This window comes from Vigna angularis, chromosome 1, assembly GCF_016808095.1.
Source record: "Vigna angularis cultivar LongXiaoDou No.4 chromosome 1, ASM1680809v1, whole genome shotgun sequence".
In the NCBI taxonomy this organism is placed as follows: domain Eukaryota; kingdom Viridiplantae; phylum Streptophyta; class Magnoliopsida; order Fabales; family Fabaceae; genus Vigna; species Vigna angularis.
This window is the reverse complement of record NC_068970.1, coordinates 57,947,535-57,962,913: the sequence shown is the minus strand read 5'-3', so window position 1 is coordinate 57,962,913 and position 15,379 is coordinate 57,947,535. Positions and strand designations below refer to the sequence as shown.

General features: G+C 33.5%; 2 protein-coding genes and 1 non-coding gene across 3 annotated transcripts; all 3 read left to right on the top strand.

Moving 5' to 3' along the window:
• The first annotated feature begins 2,322 nt into the window (after nt 1-2,322).
• Nucleotides 2,323-4,854, top strand: LOC108332341 (50S ribosomal protein L29, chloroplastic). Its single transcript, XM_017567562.2, has 2 exons — nt 2,323-2,721; nt 4,519-4,854. Exons 1-2 carry the CDS (start codon nt 2,401-2,403, stop codon nt 4,699-4,701), a joined length of 504 nt encoding a protein of 167 aa, XP_017423051.2. The 5' UTR covers nt 2,323-2,400; the 3' UTR covers nt 4,702-4,854.
• A 3,341-nt stretch (nt 4,855-8,195) lies between these two features.
• Nucleotides 8,196-9,445, top strand: LOC108334961 (tubulin-folding cofactor C). The gene has a single exon (XM_017570883.2). It carries the CDS (start codon nt 8,311-8,313, stop codon nt 9,313-9,315), a length of 1,005 nt encoding a protein of 334 aa, XP_017426372.1. The 5' UTR covers nt 8,196-8,310; the 3' UTR covers nt 9,316-9,445.
• An 811-nt stretch (nt 9,446-10,256) lies between these two features.
• TRNAK-UUU (transfer RNA lysine (anticodon UUU)) lies at nt 10,257-10,328 on the top strand. The gene has a single exon. It is a non-coding gene; the product is annotated as a tRNA-Lys (tRNA).
• The last annotated feature ends 5,051 nt before the right edge of the window (nt 10,329-15,379 follow it).

Here is a 15,379-nt window from a genome sequence, read left to right as displayed (position 1 = left end):
TGATTGATATATTTTGACTGTATGAAGTATGAAAATTTACTATGATATGAATGTATGACTTTATGAAAATAGATGTTGAGAAATGAATTGATGTAAAGAATTCTAAGTATGTGATTTCATATGAAAATTTATGTTCGTCATTGAATGGTCTTTGACCGTTCGATTTTCCTGTGGATTCGGTTGGAAATGGATTCTTTTATTTGGAAAGAATTCCAGTTGAGGACGAGCGTCTTCGTTCTGTAATATCTGTATATAAGCGTTCAACCAAGGATATTCATTCCTTGGTGTTTGATGGTAAACCTAAGTATATCTATATGTAATTGTATATCTCATTCATTTTTGAATACTAGTTAAATGGTAACCTATACTTATCAAGCCTTTATTCTATAAGTCTAGTAGTGTTCAGTCTTACACCAGGCACTCATTCTCCTTTCTGTAATTTATCTTGATAATAAGAACGTTCGTCTAAACTCAATAGGGTTCGCTCTTTACGGTGCTCGGTCTTCGACTGGCATTTTGATTTTCTTTGATGTTTAACTCATTCAAAAGCTAAGTATATATTGACGTTCGGTTTCTTCACAGGATTCCATTAAGTACTATTATTTGTTGTCCTACAGTGTTTGTCTCAATTGGTTTCGGCCTAGAGTCTTAGTGCTCGGCCTAGACTTATTTGGCGTTCGGTCTAACTCTCGTGAGTCAGTTCATTCAATTGGCTCACCTAGTAAATAACGTTTAAGTTCTATTCGTCCTTGAGAAATATTATTGTAATCAGTCTCTTCCTCAAACCTCGATAGTAACTCTCTCGGTTCTGATCTGGTTTGGAATTGGAGACCTCTCACTCTCTCTTCAATTGTTTAGTCTCGTTCGTGGTTGAAGATTAACGTTCGATATTTGGTATCCTAAGGGATCTTTGTTCAAGTTGTTCAGTTGAGATTATTAATAATGAAAGATGATGGAATATGATATGAATGAAATGACTTGGGGTATGAACGAGTATTCCGGGGAGGAATAGCTCATGAATGTATATTGAAATTGGTATAGTATGAATGTGGGCATGCTAAGCTGGTGTTCATCCTGATATTCCATGATTACTCGTTCTCATGTAGAGAGGAGTAAGTCACGTGTGAGAATGGCAGGAGGTCCTCGTCCTTACGGTTAATTTGGATGGAACGGACTAACCTCGGGTGGCAGCTGTTGAGGGTATCCCAGTTACTACATCACCCAGGTGCACGAACGTCGTAGCTACACAGAATTCATACAGTCCAGACAGTCAGAGTCTAGTATTAGGCTTTGCATATAGAAGTGAATGAATTATCTCGTTTATCTAAATTGTGTGAAATCCATGTTGATGCTTGAATTGAATTACATAAGCTTACCATACTTCCTGTCTTGTCTGTTTTGTACGTTCGGTGTGTGTCCTTCTGTTGCAATGATCATCCGTGGGGATGTGAGCAGAAGGAGAAGCGTTGCTGGAAGATGCGCTGGAAGGAGAAAATTTGGTAGAGGTAGATGTTAAGGTCGAACAGTAGAATCCGTTCGGCCATCTGCTGTTTTCTTGTTTTGGAGGACCGTTCGGTATAAGTATTTTGTAAACCGTCCGGCCTAGAATTGTATATTTGTATAGTTTTTAACCCTTGCTTTTGGTAAGGTCGTTCGGCCAGAACCGTACGTTCTATCTTTTGTAAAAACTGATCTGCAGTATTATGAATGTGATATTCCTATTATATGAGTTTGCACTATATTTTTGGGATGTTACATTATTATTATTATTATTATTATTATTATTATTATTATTATTATTATTATTATTATTATTATTATTATTATTATTATTATATTAATAACAAAAGTTGTTAATTATTTAAGTTCTCAAAATATAGTATTATTATCCTTTTAATTATTACCACAATGATCAAATATACTGAATTTACACCTCATAAAAAGTTTATGAAATTGTAAATAAATAAATATATAATATTTTAATTATCATGTTTATTAAATATAATGTATGAATACTCGAATAATGTCATTCCTTTTAAAAATCTTTTAATATTGTAAAACATTATATTTAAAATATAATAGGGTATATACATTATAATATTTAAAATTTGAGGAATTAAAAATTAATCTAATTTTCGGATACTAAAAGCACAGTTAAATTTTTTAAAAATATAAACCATACAAGTGCTTCTCATTTGTCTAATACTAAATCGAACAACGTATTATAATAAAATAATCAATAAAAAATTAAAATTAACAAAAATTCCAATATATTTTTTTTTCTGGGTACAGAGATTACTTTAAATGGGTAGCCCATAAAAGAAGACGAAGTTGGATCTTATCTGCAACGTTCTTGTATTGTATCCACTTCGCTGGTAAGAAGAAGGGAGAGAGTGGAGAATGTTGAGTCTCTCTGTGGCTTCATCTTCTTCTTCAACCATAAGCTTTCTCCCGAAGCCGTTACCGTTCAAATCTTCCTTCACTGGCATTCAGCTCCGTCGCACTACCACATGCTCCGTTCCACTCACGAAACGCACCGCTTCGATGCCTGTGGTGATGATGGCTAAGAGGGTGGAAGAATTGAAGGAAATTAGACAACTCACCACCGAACAAATCAACGAAGAGGTTATTGACCTTAAGGGAGAGCTTGTCATGCTTCGCCTTCAGAAATCCGCTCGAAACGAGTTCAAGTCCAGTGAATTCGGTCGTATGCGCAAAAGGGTACTTTTTTTTTCCGCTTAAGTTCACTTGGTATGCTTTTGATTACAAGCTCATTTGAACTAAAAATAAGATTATGTGCATACGTTAAGATATATTATTTTCTGGGTTACATACTGTGGAAGTTTGTGAGAGAGCTTAGTTTGGTCCTCTCTGCTTTAATTTTGAAATTAACTACTGTGATTAGCTTGAGAATGTTTCAAATTGCGCTTGCAGTCACGTCTCAAAGCTTGGTATTGTAGGAAATTATGAATAAATGTAGCCAATGGGGCCTCAATTGCCGTCACGTTGCGGTTGTTGAGACTCCAGAAACCTTGACATTGCAATAAAACATATGGTAGTGACCCTTTTGTAAAATCTTCTTGAGTGTTAGCTCCACTTGGCTTTTGTAAAGGGAAATGTTGAGGCAAGAAGCCTTGATCGAGATTCTGTTTCTGTTCTTTCCTCTCTCTGTTAGGGTAAAGTTTGAAACTGAAAGGGAATTTCATCAGGTTCAACAGTGAGATGAAGATTGGAATTTGGAAGCAAGGTGAGAGGCTGTATTTCGGTAGATATTCAGGTGGCATTTGGTTGAGCTTATTATGAGCTTACTAGAGCTTCTAGAAATAGTTTATAATGCTCATAAGTTATTTTAGCATATTTCAATAAATTTCTTTGTTTGACTTGTTAATATTAGCTCTTTTAAATCTTATTATAACTGGTTTTACCATCAAATTTATGGCATAAACCCTTGCATGATGTGTCACAATTTATTTGTTTATTCAGATGCACCCTTAAGCAAGTATCTGGTGTAATCAGCTACTAATGTATTTTACTTCATGAAGTGGTGATAGCTTGGCATGCTGCCATGCCCTCTGCACAAATTATGTGAAGACCATTTCATCCATTACCTTTTGTTTCCTTGTTTTCTTGGTGCTTTTTGTTTTGAATGCTTATATAACTCAGTTGTTTTGATTGATTAAACTACAACATTTGTCGTTCATTCATTAAAATGTTAAGATTTTAGATTCACATGAATTGATCCAATCTGAGCTCATAAATTTGAATCTCCTTTTCATACTGTGTTTATTCTCTGAACCTGAAAAAAGAAAGGTCACCTAGAAACAAATTTCTCTGACAACTAGCCGGATCAGACTAAAACCTTGAATGGTCCTTCGACCTCTAACACTTGATTCCAATTTCGGGCATAGATTCAGTACCAACTTTTACTTCAAAATTAAAATTATAGCATATTAGCATCACATCTCTCTAAGCTATGAACATGAAAATACAGTGAAAAATATATTCATGTGTGCAAAGTAATTCAACACATCTAAGAAACACAGTGAAGTAGCTTTTTCTTTTTCTTGATTAGGCCCTCTTCTCATAATTTCTGTATGTTTTTTGAGTTATGCTAGATGTGTACTTCAGTTTCTCTGTGAAGTAATTACAATGTCTATAACTCATGTTCCCAGGTTTGTCCAAGTTGGTTTCCAATGTTCATTTGATCATGTTATAATTTTCACTCTGTTGAGCTGTAATAGATAAATACGTCAATCTTTTTTCTGAATTTTAAATTTAAATCCCCAAAAAAATTCATTTGTGCTGCCATTTACCATTTTCATCTTTTAAATTATATTGACCTTGACGACACCTACTGAGATTAACTTATTATCTTTACAACTTAAAATGATGAAATGACGCTAGAGGGCTTTACCAATTACTAACAAATGAGGTCCTTTGCTGGAGTCTACATTGTGCATTTCTTGTCTCTATTTATAGTTTAGGTGAATGATACTGTGATTGCAAATATCCATACAGATTGCTCGCATGCTTACTGTGAAGAGGGAAAGAGAAATTGAGGAGGGTATTGGTAAGAGGTTGTCCAGAAAGCTTGATAAAAAATGGAAGAAAAGCATTGTTGTAAGACCACCTCCATCTTTAAAGAAGCTTCGGGAGGAAGAAGCAGCAGCAGAAGCTGCAGAAGCTGAAAAGGCTGCGTGAGCTAACACTTAATTTGCAATTTTCAGAGTTCAGTGGTTTTCATTGTGTATAATATATTGTTGGTAGTAATTTTATTTTGTTCCTGCGAGAAAGTTCATGTCATTTATTTTGTGACGAGATTCATGATCAAAATTAAGATAAACATTTTCTTAACTTGGAATTTCAATTTTATCAAAAATTCGCTTGTAGTTGCTTGCATAAATGATGATCACCATTTTTTTTTTTAGCTTTAGACTATGTTCGTTTAAGATGATTTCCTGTGTAAAGGGATTAGAGAGCGCAGATATGCAAAGATCGTTTGTGTTTGTTTGCACTGATTTGAGAGCGATTGAGAGCCCGAATTATCAGGATGGTGACCTGATCCAATCTCACTCGAGGCAAGAAGATTTGTAGGTATTGAATGTGTTAGCAATAATGTCCTTGGTAAATAATCACGTGCATTGGCTTTTTTTCACATGCATGGTTGTCATATTTTATTTACATGCACACACTCCGGACTTTGGTTCTAGCTTCACACTGGAAGATTCATGGAACATACAGGAAAGAGTGTGGTCTTGTTCTGTTGGGTAGAGTGTGGTGTTGTTCTTCTCGAACCTGCTCGTGTCAGGGAAGGGTGCTGCACCTCCATGGTTGCCATGACAACCTCACTGCGATTGTGGAATGCAAAGGAGCTGCTAGACACATGAGGTTTTAGGGAGAAAACATGGAGTGTTGGGGAAACGGTTCTTGGTTTGTTGGAACTAGTTCTTTGAATGGTTAATACGAAGGACATCGGTTCTGGAACCGATTCCTTGAAGCTTACATGTGAGGTTTTTCACTTTTTACTAAGTCATTTTTCTAAGGAAAGATAAGGAATTGGACTTTAATCTAATTCAATTTTATAAAATTGACTTGTGACTTGTAAAATGAGATCTACGTTTATTTATATATTTTAAATTGGTGTTGTCATTAGTTAATGTAAAAATTTCAAACACACATTTTTTTTCTTGAGATATGTACATATGGTGTGTGAAACTATATATTAATAGATTTTTTGATAACTAGTGAAAAAAATAGGTCTAACAAATAATAAATTTTTCAATAGTAAGTGACATAATATATTAAACAAATGACAAATCTTGTTAAAATAGATTTTAATTCATGACTTTACTGCCGTATTAGAAAGTAAATTTTAATCCACAAAATCAATGAGATTTAACCTATTATGATCTCAAATACCCTCTATTTTTATTAAGTCTTCTGCATTGGTTTTTAGTGCATTTGTTTCTTCAAACTCTTCCATTCACTAAATTGATGCAGTCTTTGATGCCAAACATATTTGGCTGCAGTTACAATTTATTATTGGGTTAAATATGTTTTTAGTCCCTGAACTATCAAGCGATTTTGGTTTTAGTCCCTACTCAGAACTTTGATGGTTTTCAGTCCTTATTGTTTTGAAACTCTGAGTAATAGTCCTTAAAATTGGATGGTGTTAAGTTTCAGTAGATGTGGCAAACGGCGTTGCCATGTGATCACTGATCTGCTCTATTCTCTGTCTACCACGTTGGATGTTTCAATGTTTGAACTGAGATTAAGTTAATTAATTATGTTGTTTATTGAAATCAGAGGTAGGGTTCACAAGTGAAATTAAATTTTTGAATTGGGGATTTACTTTCACTTTCCGACGCCGGCCTCTCCCCCTCGCAGCTCCAAAAGCTTCCCTCCATCACCGGAAAATACCTTCTCATGGCCTCCGAATGTGCTGTCTGCCTCGACGACATCGCCACCGACCAACCCGCTCGACTCGTTCCCAGTTGCAACCACGCCTTCCATGTGGAATGCGCTGACACCTGGCTCTCCAAGCACCCTCTCTGCCCTCTCTGCAGAGCCAAACTCGACCCCACGCTTTTCTCTTCCTCGGAAACTCTTCGCCACTGTACAGTTTCTCATCTCTCCTATGCAGCGCAAAATATTCTGGCATTGTTGGATGGTAGATCCGTTGGCTTTGATTTTTAATACGCACCGGAGTGGCGAACCACACTAAGCCTTTCTTTCTATCTTCTTCTTCTCTCTTTAATTATTACCAGTAATTTGTTAGTGGTGAAATTAAATCAGATATAGGGTTCAAGAGAACCACACGAACCTTGTGACCCCTCTGTATATTGAAGCACCCCTAGAAAATCCACTGCTTTTTCTGCAAAGCAAATAAATATTCTGTCATCATGATTATCACATAATAATTGGTAGCTTTTGCCCACATAATTGTTAATTATTCGATGTGTACCTTCGTAAATGTGCAAGTATTCCTGCCTGCTCATGCTCTTCATTTCTTCGAGTTGAACATAGTAATTTTCAATCTGCCAAAGCGAACCAAAAGAGAGTGTGATTCGAAGGAACAAAAGATTCGAATGAAGCAAGAACAGTTTCAAAACGTAATTAATCAACTTAATTAATCAGTTCAAACACTCAAACATCCAACGTGGCAGACAGATAATAGAGCATATCAGTGATCACGTGGCAACGCCGTTTGCCACATCCACTGAAACTTAACACCGTCCAATTTTAAGGACTATTACTTAGAGTTTCAAAACAATAAGGACTAAAAACCATCAAAGTTCTGAGTAGGGACTAAAACCAAAATCGCTTGATAGTTTAGGGACTAAAAACATATTTAACCCTTTATTATTTTCCCACATTATACCGTTGTATTCAAATAAATGTACTTTCTGAATATATAACTTAATTTCTGATAAGAAATTTATATGTTTGTGTTAATATATGTTTGGTTTATATAATAATAATAATAATATATTAATTTTTACTATAAAAGTAAAATAATAATCTTATATTTTAATTTATTAAGTTTTTTTCATTTATCTATAAGTTAAATTAATTACAAACTTCATTTCTATATCACTTATTTTTACTTCTAAATCTCTTAAAAAAACACAAATTTTATTCTTATTTTTCTATGTAACCAAACAAGTGACATGTTTTATCCTCTATATAACCAAACAAGTGATAAAATAACTAGTAAAGCACTCATTTATAACAAAATTTGATACTCATAAAACAATTAATCCAATAGTTTATCCGATAATAATGTATTACTCTAATTTATTAGAACTCACACACATTTTTTTTTCTTTTTTCATTATAAAAATTTGTTTTCTAAATACAACTTTTCTTTTGAACATAAAATGTCACATCATGTGACTGAAAATTAACTTAATCCGTTGTATACGAAGAAGAAATTGTGATTATCTAGGATATGAAAAATTTTATACAATCAAGGAATAGAAATACTTTTTTAAATGATTTCAAAGACACTAATTATAAAACTAAAAAAAAAATGAAGGATTCATGAGGAATGTATGTGTTTTAGATAAGAATATGAAAAGCTTTTATATTTAAATTAAAACTATAATCAAATAAATGAATTGCAACAATTTAAATCAATACCATGGCAGGAATAAAAATGAATAAATAAAAGTTAACATATAAAAAAATGAACTACTCGTTCATTGTTTGGAAAAGTCTGATTATGAAAAAATAAGCTAGAATCTGAATACCATGAATGTACTATGAATTGAGTTTGAGGAATCCCAGAAACAGGAACAGCCATCCTCCATGGAAGACGAAACAGAGAAACAGAAGAAGCACTTAGCAATGGTGGAAAGGCTTTCGAAGCGCCCCCAAAGCCGTTCAACAAAGCCCGAATCTTCAACAGAATCTACCTCCTCCGTCCTCTCACACTTCTCCCAACTGAAAACCTCCATAGAGTTCCAACTCCAACAATCCCAATCTCTTTCCTCCGATCCACCAAACCTCAAACTCCATTGCCAGAACATCTCCGAATCAATCTCCGATTTGGAAAAACTCGTCGCCCAAAACTCCTACCTCCTACCCTCTTACGACGTCCGAACCTCCCTCAAAATCGTCTCCGACCTAAGACAATCTCTCCAAAACCTCACCAACCAACTCATCCCCAAAACCAGATTCTCCTTCAAGAATAAACCCACCAAGAAGGTCCCCAAGGACACCGCTATTCCGCAACCCAAACAACCCCCTCAACCCTCCATTCCCGACACGCGCCTCGCCACGCGCGAATCTCCCGGCTTCAGAAACAAAGTTGGTGAGGTTTTAGTCGCCGAGTTCAGGGGCTCCGAGGTAGGGGAATTCGCCGTTTCGGATCTCGATTCCTGCGAAGTGAGGATAATAGGTTCCGTTAGGGCGCTTTTTGTACACCGGTTGAAGAATTGTAGGGTTTACGTGGGGCCTGTGACTGGCTCTGTTCTTATTGAGGAAGCTGAGGGTTGTGTCTTCGTGATGGCGTCTCATCAGATTCGGATTCACTCTGCCAGAAAAAGCGATTTCTACCTTAGGGTTAGGAGTAAGCCAATAATTGAGGACAGTAACGGCGTGAGGTTTGCGCCGTATTGTTTGAGTTACCCAGGGATCGAGGAGGATCTTCGCGGCGCCGGTCTCGACACCGAGACCGGGAATTGGGAAAATGTGGATGATTTCCGGTGGCTGCGGGCGGTGCAGTCTCCGAATTGGTCGGTTTTGCCGGAGAGTGAAAGGGTTGGGATTGTTGATGTATCGAATTTGAAAAATGCGGATGAGGAAATTTGATCCGAATCTCAGCATTGTTCCTTTTATGTGTGATTGAGTCTTGGTATGTTCCTTTATCGGAATTTAATGTTGAGATTAAGCTGATTTTGGTTTCAATAGTGCAATCAATTGAAATGGTTTTGGACATGTTTAATTTTGGTGTAGGAATGAATTTTCTGTGTTGCTTCCATGTAGGGTTCCATTTTCTCTTTTCTATTATTGTTTGGCTTCTACAATGTTAGTTTGATCTTATCATGGTTTGGAATTGCTGGTTGTTAAGTGTTTGTTTGCTTATGTAATTCATTCGTAAATAATGGTTGGATTGTTTCTTCTAGGAAGCTATTAACTATACATTTTACTGCAGTGTTGTGCAAATTATAATCTCGGCTTGCCAAATTGTTTATGAATGTGTTATGAAAGACTTGAAACATTGGTAGTATAGTGTCTGAATTTAGTGATCAATGAACTGCAAGTACATGTTCTTACTGTGCTTCAAATGATTTATCATTACATATGATGATGTTGTTTCCAATTTATAGTTAGTGTTGTTTTGTTTTGTTGCATGATAGCTCGAGGCTACAAGTGTAGCATTGAATCAAAAGATATACTCTCTTTGGTTATTCTTAACCAATTTCTCCTCATCTTTTACTTTCTTGTATCTTAATCTGAACTTTGTTGGGCGCATGATCAATTGTTCTCAAATGATAAAATTCCTGAACACTACAAATTGACTCCAAAAAAAGGGATGTTCAACACATTTGCGAGTGAGATGATGCGTTAATTGAACATTGGAATAACAAACATATTTTGTCGACAGTTAAGAACAGAAATTGGTGAATATATCTAACGAGAAACAGCAGTAATACCAGAATCTAAAAAAGCATTTGTTTCGATGATAATGGAGGAAGGGCGCTAGAAAAATACCTAACATTATATATTATTGTAGGTTAGCCTCCGTCAAAGCCGTCTTAGCTCAGTGGTAGAGCGCGTGGCTTTTAACCACGTGGTCGTGGGTTCGATCCCCACAGACGGCGTTTGTTTTTTTCGTTTGATATTTTATATATTTATTTAAATATTTAAACATAATATTAGTGAATCATTTAGAATTTAGGATTACAAAATTTTTATATTAGTGAATATATTCCTTACAGTATTATTAATTCTCTCCGTTCAAGAATAACATATTTCATATTTGATAAGTATTAGATAAAAATCTTGTATCTCTTACTAGAAAATCATTTAAATCATCGTCAAGAAATTTCCATATTATTTTCCTCCTAATTTTATTGTTATATTTTATAAACTTACAACTCTACCTCACATCTATGTAACCTTGTTATATTTATTTTACTATTATCAATGAAATGAAATAAAGTGATTAAGTTTATGTTAAAAAAGTCGTGCCTATTGGCCGTCATGTCATATGCACCAATAATGTAAGGTTTTTTAATACTTTTAACATACATTTTAATTATTTAAGTTGGTCTCTTTGTTTTTTTAATTAAGTTTTTTTTAAACAATTTAATTAGATCATTTTTATTAGATTAATGTTAACAATGTTTTTTATATATTACGTGTTAATTAGTAGTGTTTTTATTTTTTCAATTTTTTAACGCGTATCACGTTATTGTTGTCTCACGTATTAGTGTAAGTATCAGTGTAATTATGAGCATAAAGTGTTGGTGTTGATATTCAATTCATTCTCTAACTTTGTCACAATTAACTCTATTTTTTTTAAATAGAATAATGTTATCATTCTCTAAAATGAAATTAAATAATAATTAAGAATTATAATATATATATATATATATATATATATTTATAAATAACATGTTAAAATATTTTTTAAAATTTATACATCAAATTACTACACTTAAATATATTAAAATTAATTTTGTTTTTTACATTTTAAATTTCAATAAAAAAATATTATTTAAAATTTAGAATATTTTAAATATTAAAAATGTAGATATAAAGTGATGTTTATAATTTTTTAAGTTTTAATATGTAACATCCAAAAAATACAGTATAAAACCATATACGAGAATCATCACATATTAATAATACTACAGATCAGTTCTACGCAGAATGAGATACGATTATGGCCGAACGACCTTACACAATAACAGAGGATTTAAAAAAAAGTACGCTAGCTACTACTAGACCGAACGTTTAACAAAATACACTAATACCGCACGGTCTTTACAAAAGATAAAGCCAACACCAGATCGAACGCTCTCAAGGTTCGGCCTTCACTTTCGTTGCATCTTCCAATACCTCTCCCAGCAGCTCTTCTCCTTCTGCTCACATCCACACGAATGATCATTGCAACAAGACAACAACAGGACGCACAACACAGACAAAAATGATAAACAGGGTAAGCTTATGTAATTTAATTTATTCAATAACAACATACAACATTCATAATTAAACCAACAACACCCAATTCATCATTCATACATCAATGCATGCAAATAACGACCACTTGACTCTAACTGTCCGGACTGTATGAATCCTATGTAGCTACGACGTTCGTGCACCCGGGTGATGTAGTAATTGGGATACCCTCAACAGCTGCCACCCGAGGTTGATCCGTTCCGTCCAAGTTAACCTTATGGACTAGGACCTCCTGCCATTCCCACACATGACTTACTCCTCTCTACATGAGAACGAGTAATCATGGAATATCAGGATGAACGCCCACTAAGCTTTGCCCACATTCATACTTTACCAATCAATAACCACTTCCTGAGATATTCCTCCCTGGAATACTCGTTCATAATCACGCTATTTCATTCACATCACATTTCAAACTCCATTAAAATCAATCATTAATACATTCGACTGAAATACGATCACACTCTCTCATTATCTCATAAATTCGACTGGAATAACACTTCTTAGAAACTAACATGACTGAGCGTTACTTATTAATTTAAATAAACAGACCACTAAGAGTTCAAAACGGACGTCACGAAGCCTAGGCCGAGTACTAAGACTCTAGGCCAAACACATTTTAAAGACCAACACTGTTTGACGCACAATACTAATACGGATAATAAACTATGAGTAACGAACGCTATCGAGTTTGAATGAAGACTCTTATTCTAAGAGTGGTAATAATATATATTATAGAAAACAAGACCCAGCGCTTGGTTTAAGACCGAGCCCTGTAGAAACCGAACACTATTGAACGAGCGCTGGTCCAAGACCAAGTGCTTATCACGAACGAGCGCTACTGAGACTGAACGCTTGATCCAAGACCGATCACTAATAAACTCACATAAAACGAATGAATATAAATCTATACAATTGAGCCACCACTTATTCTGAATGAAAAAGAACAATAACGTCTATGACCTTAAGTAGTATATAACACATTAACTAAACTGTTTAGGAAGTCTAAAGAAGAACTACACTTAGGCTGAACACTCATATATACATATCTACTATTATAACACGCTCTTCATTAACGAAATCCTTTCTAGAAGAAGAACTTAATATGAACGGACGCTCAATGAAAACTGAACGATGAATACAAACTCTCGGTCACAGTTTATCTATTACTATCTAATATTACAGAAAGACTCTTAAACACTATCCCTAACGCATGATAATTCAAGTAAGACCATGCACTTCCAAGAAGAACCGAACGCTCGCTAATGACGCTCGACCATACTATCACCTTTGCTCAGAATACTACGGTTCAAAGATTAAACTCTATCCCAACTCAGTTCACAGCGTATATCATACATCCATCCACACATCCAAATAAGCAGTACAATCATATTTCATACTCATCAAATAATCAAACAACATATCATGCAAGCATACAAACATTCAACACAACAATCTAAATCAAATTATATAAGCTTCCCTTACCTCTATACGTAACCGAACACTCAACTATGCAAAATTAGAGTTCCCTACTACCAAAGACTTAACGTCCGACAACCACGTTTTAGGAATACTGAACCACACAGAAAACCAGAAACGTTCAGAATAATACCACTCGCTCAGGCGACCAGGAATAAAGGTTTGCATGCGAGAATAAACGAACGTGCTAAAGAGGAAGAAACTCACCAGCTCAGAATCACAAACCGATCGGTTTAAACGGAAGCTCTTGACGCCGGCAGTGTTCCAGCGGTGCCTGAGAGGTTATCGGAAGAAGAAAAAGTGAGGTTTTCTTAGAGAGAAGGAGGAGATTTTAGAGAGAATAAAGAGAAAAGAGTTTCAGCAGTTTAGAGAAGAAGAAAGACATACAGAGAAGTGGCACAACATTTGAAATTTGTCCTTAAATACTGTCTTCACTCATAACGAACGATCACTCTCCTGCAGACACCTGTTTTCCACTAACTAAGACGCTCACTCTCTTCTTAGCACATGGATCTCACTACTTGAGATTTTGGATGTGTTTTAATGGGTCTGACATAATATATTGTGCATGTCTTTCAAATACATTCCAAAAAAATTCAAAAAATACTTGATGATATTATATTTAGTAATAAACTCTAAAAAAGGTTAATATCCAAGAATAAAAGAAAATAAAAAAAATGAGAGAAAGATGGTTTTCGTGAAGATGGTTTTTGTGATGAATCATAATATAATAATAATTTCTTTTATATATTATTGGAATATTTGAAACGTTATTAAAAAAGTTATTAAAAAATATTTTTCTTTTTTGCGTTTGTTTTTAAGAGAACAAAGCCCCTCGTTAATAGAAGTTCAGAGACCAGCTATCATCCATAATGTGCGACAAATTTTTACAACTTTTGGCACAAGCACAATAACTCTTTCGTTTCTATACTGAACGAGATTTGTTCTTCTATTCTTGGTAGTAACATTACCTCCTCTTGTGCTGTCTGTCCGTACTCTGCTATGAATAATTAATTTGTTTTTCTCTGCGATATTTTCTGCATTCCTGTTTCTTTGTACATAATTACAATAATAACACTTTTGTTTATTATTATTTGAGCAATCCGACATCAGCACCATATCACCCTGTCCTCCAGTCGTGATTCCCGAGAAGCCCCCAATTTTTACTTCATTTTCTTATAGTAATTTAAATTCTGTGATGCTCCATATAATATATATATATATATATATATATATATATATATATATATATATATGTGTGTGTGTGTGTGTGTTTAACATTTATTTCTGTATTATTAGTAATTTTTCATTTTAAATATTTTATTTTAAGAATATTTGTAATTATGATAAACAAACATTATTCTTATAATAATTTTTTCACTTATTTATTTGATTTTTTTAATCACATAATTGGCTTTTCATATTTATAATATTGTTAATAAAACTCAGTGATATATCTTGGGTAAGTTTTCTAGAAAAATATTCATATGATATAAGTTCTGTATAATTTTTTCTGTAGATTTTAGTATGGAAAAATATTCATAGATTTTTTTTTCTAAAATATGAAAATATTTTAGTTGTGTAATTAATCATGTAAATAATTTATTTTATTTATATTAAAACAGATAATCCTAACTATTTTACAAATTAAGGATAAATAAAAACTTTAAAACATAATTAAGAATTTAGTGGTCTTCTTAAATACTAAAGTGATATAATAAACATCCTATGTAAAATTCTGAATTGTGAGTCTTAAACTCATATATGAATAAAAATGAAAAGAAAAAACTTACTTCTTTACAACGAAAATATTTTTCACAATACTTTAAATCAAACAACAAACATTACTTTAAATCACTGAACAAACATTTTAGGAACATTAGTACTAGTTTACAACTTTTTAATATTAAATATGTTTTAATTTATGAAATTGAAATTTATCTTTTGATATATTTTTATTTTTAAATTTTGAAAACGAATGAACATAATTTTTTAATTCAATTTTTTAAAAAAAATTGACTTATCAAACACATTTTAGATTAATATTTAAGTTGTTTACACAAGTTTGAAAACATCATTTAATTAACTCAAAAAATTGGATTAAAATAATTATATTCTTTCACTTTTAAAGTTTAAAAATCAAAATTTATTATGAAAACGAATATCAATTTTGTGTATAAGTTGAGGGATTAAATATTTAACTCAATTT

Excerpts from the sequence above, each read along its gene's own strand:
- LOC108334961 (XM_017570883.2), top strand. The coding sequence starts at position 8,311 with ATGGAAGACGAAACAGAGAAACAGAAGAAGCACTTAGCAATGGTGGAA.
- LOC108332341 (XM_017567562.2), top strand. The coding sequence starts at position 2,401 with ATGTTGAGTCTCTCTGTGGCTTCATCTTCTTCTTCAACCATAAGCTTT. Across the intron at positions 2,722-4,518 it reads TCGGTCGTATGCGCAAAAGG|ATTGCTCGCATGCTTACTGT; the intron begins GTACTTTTTTTT and ends ATATCCATACAG.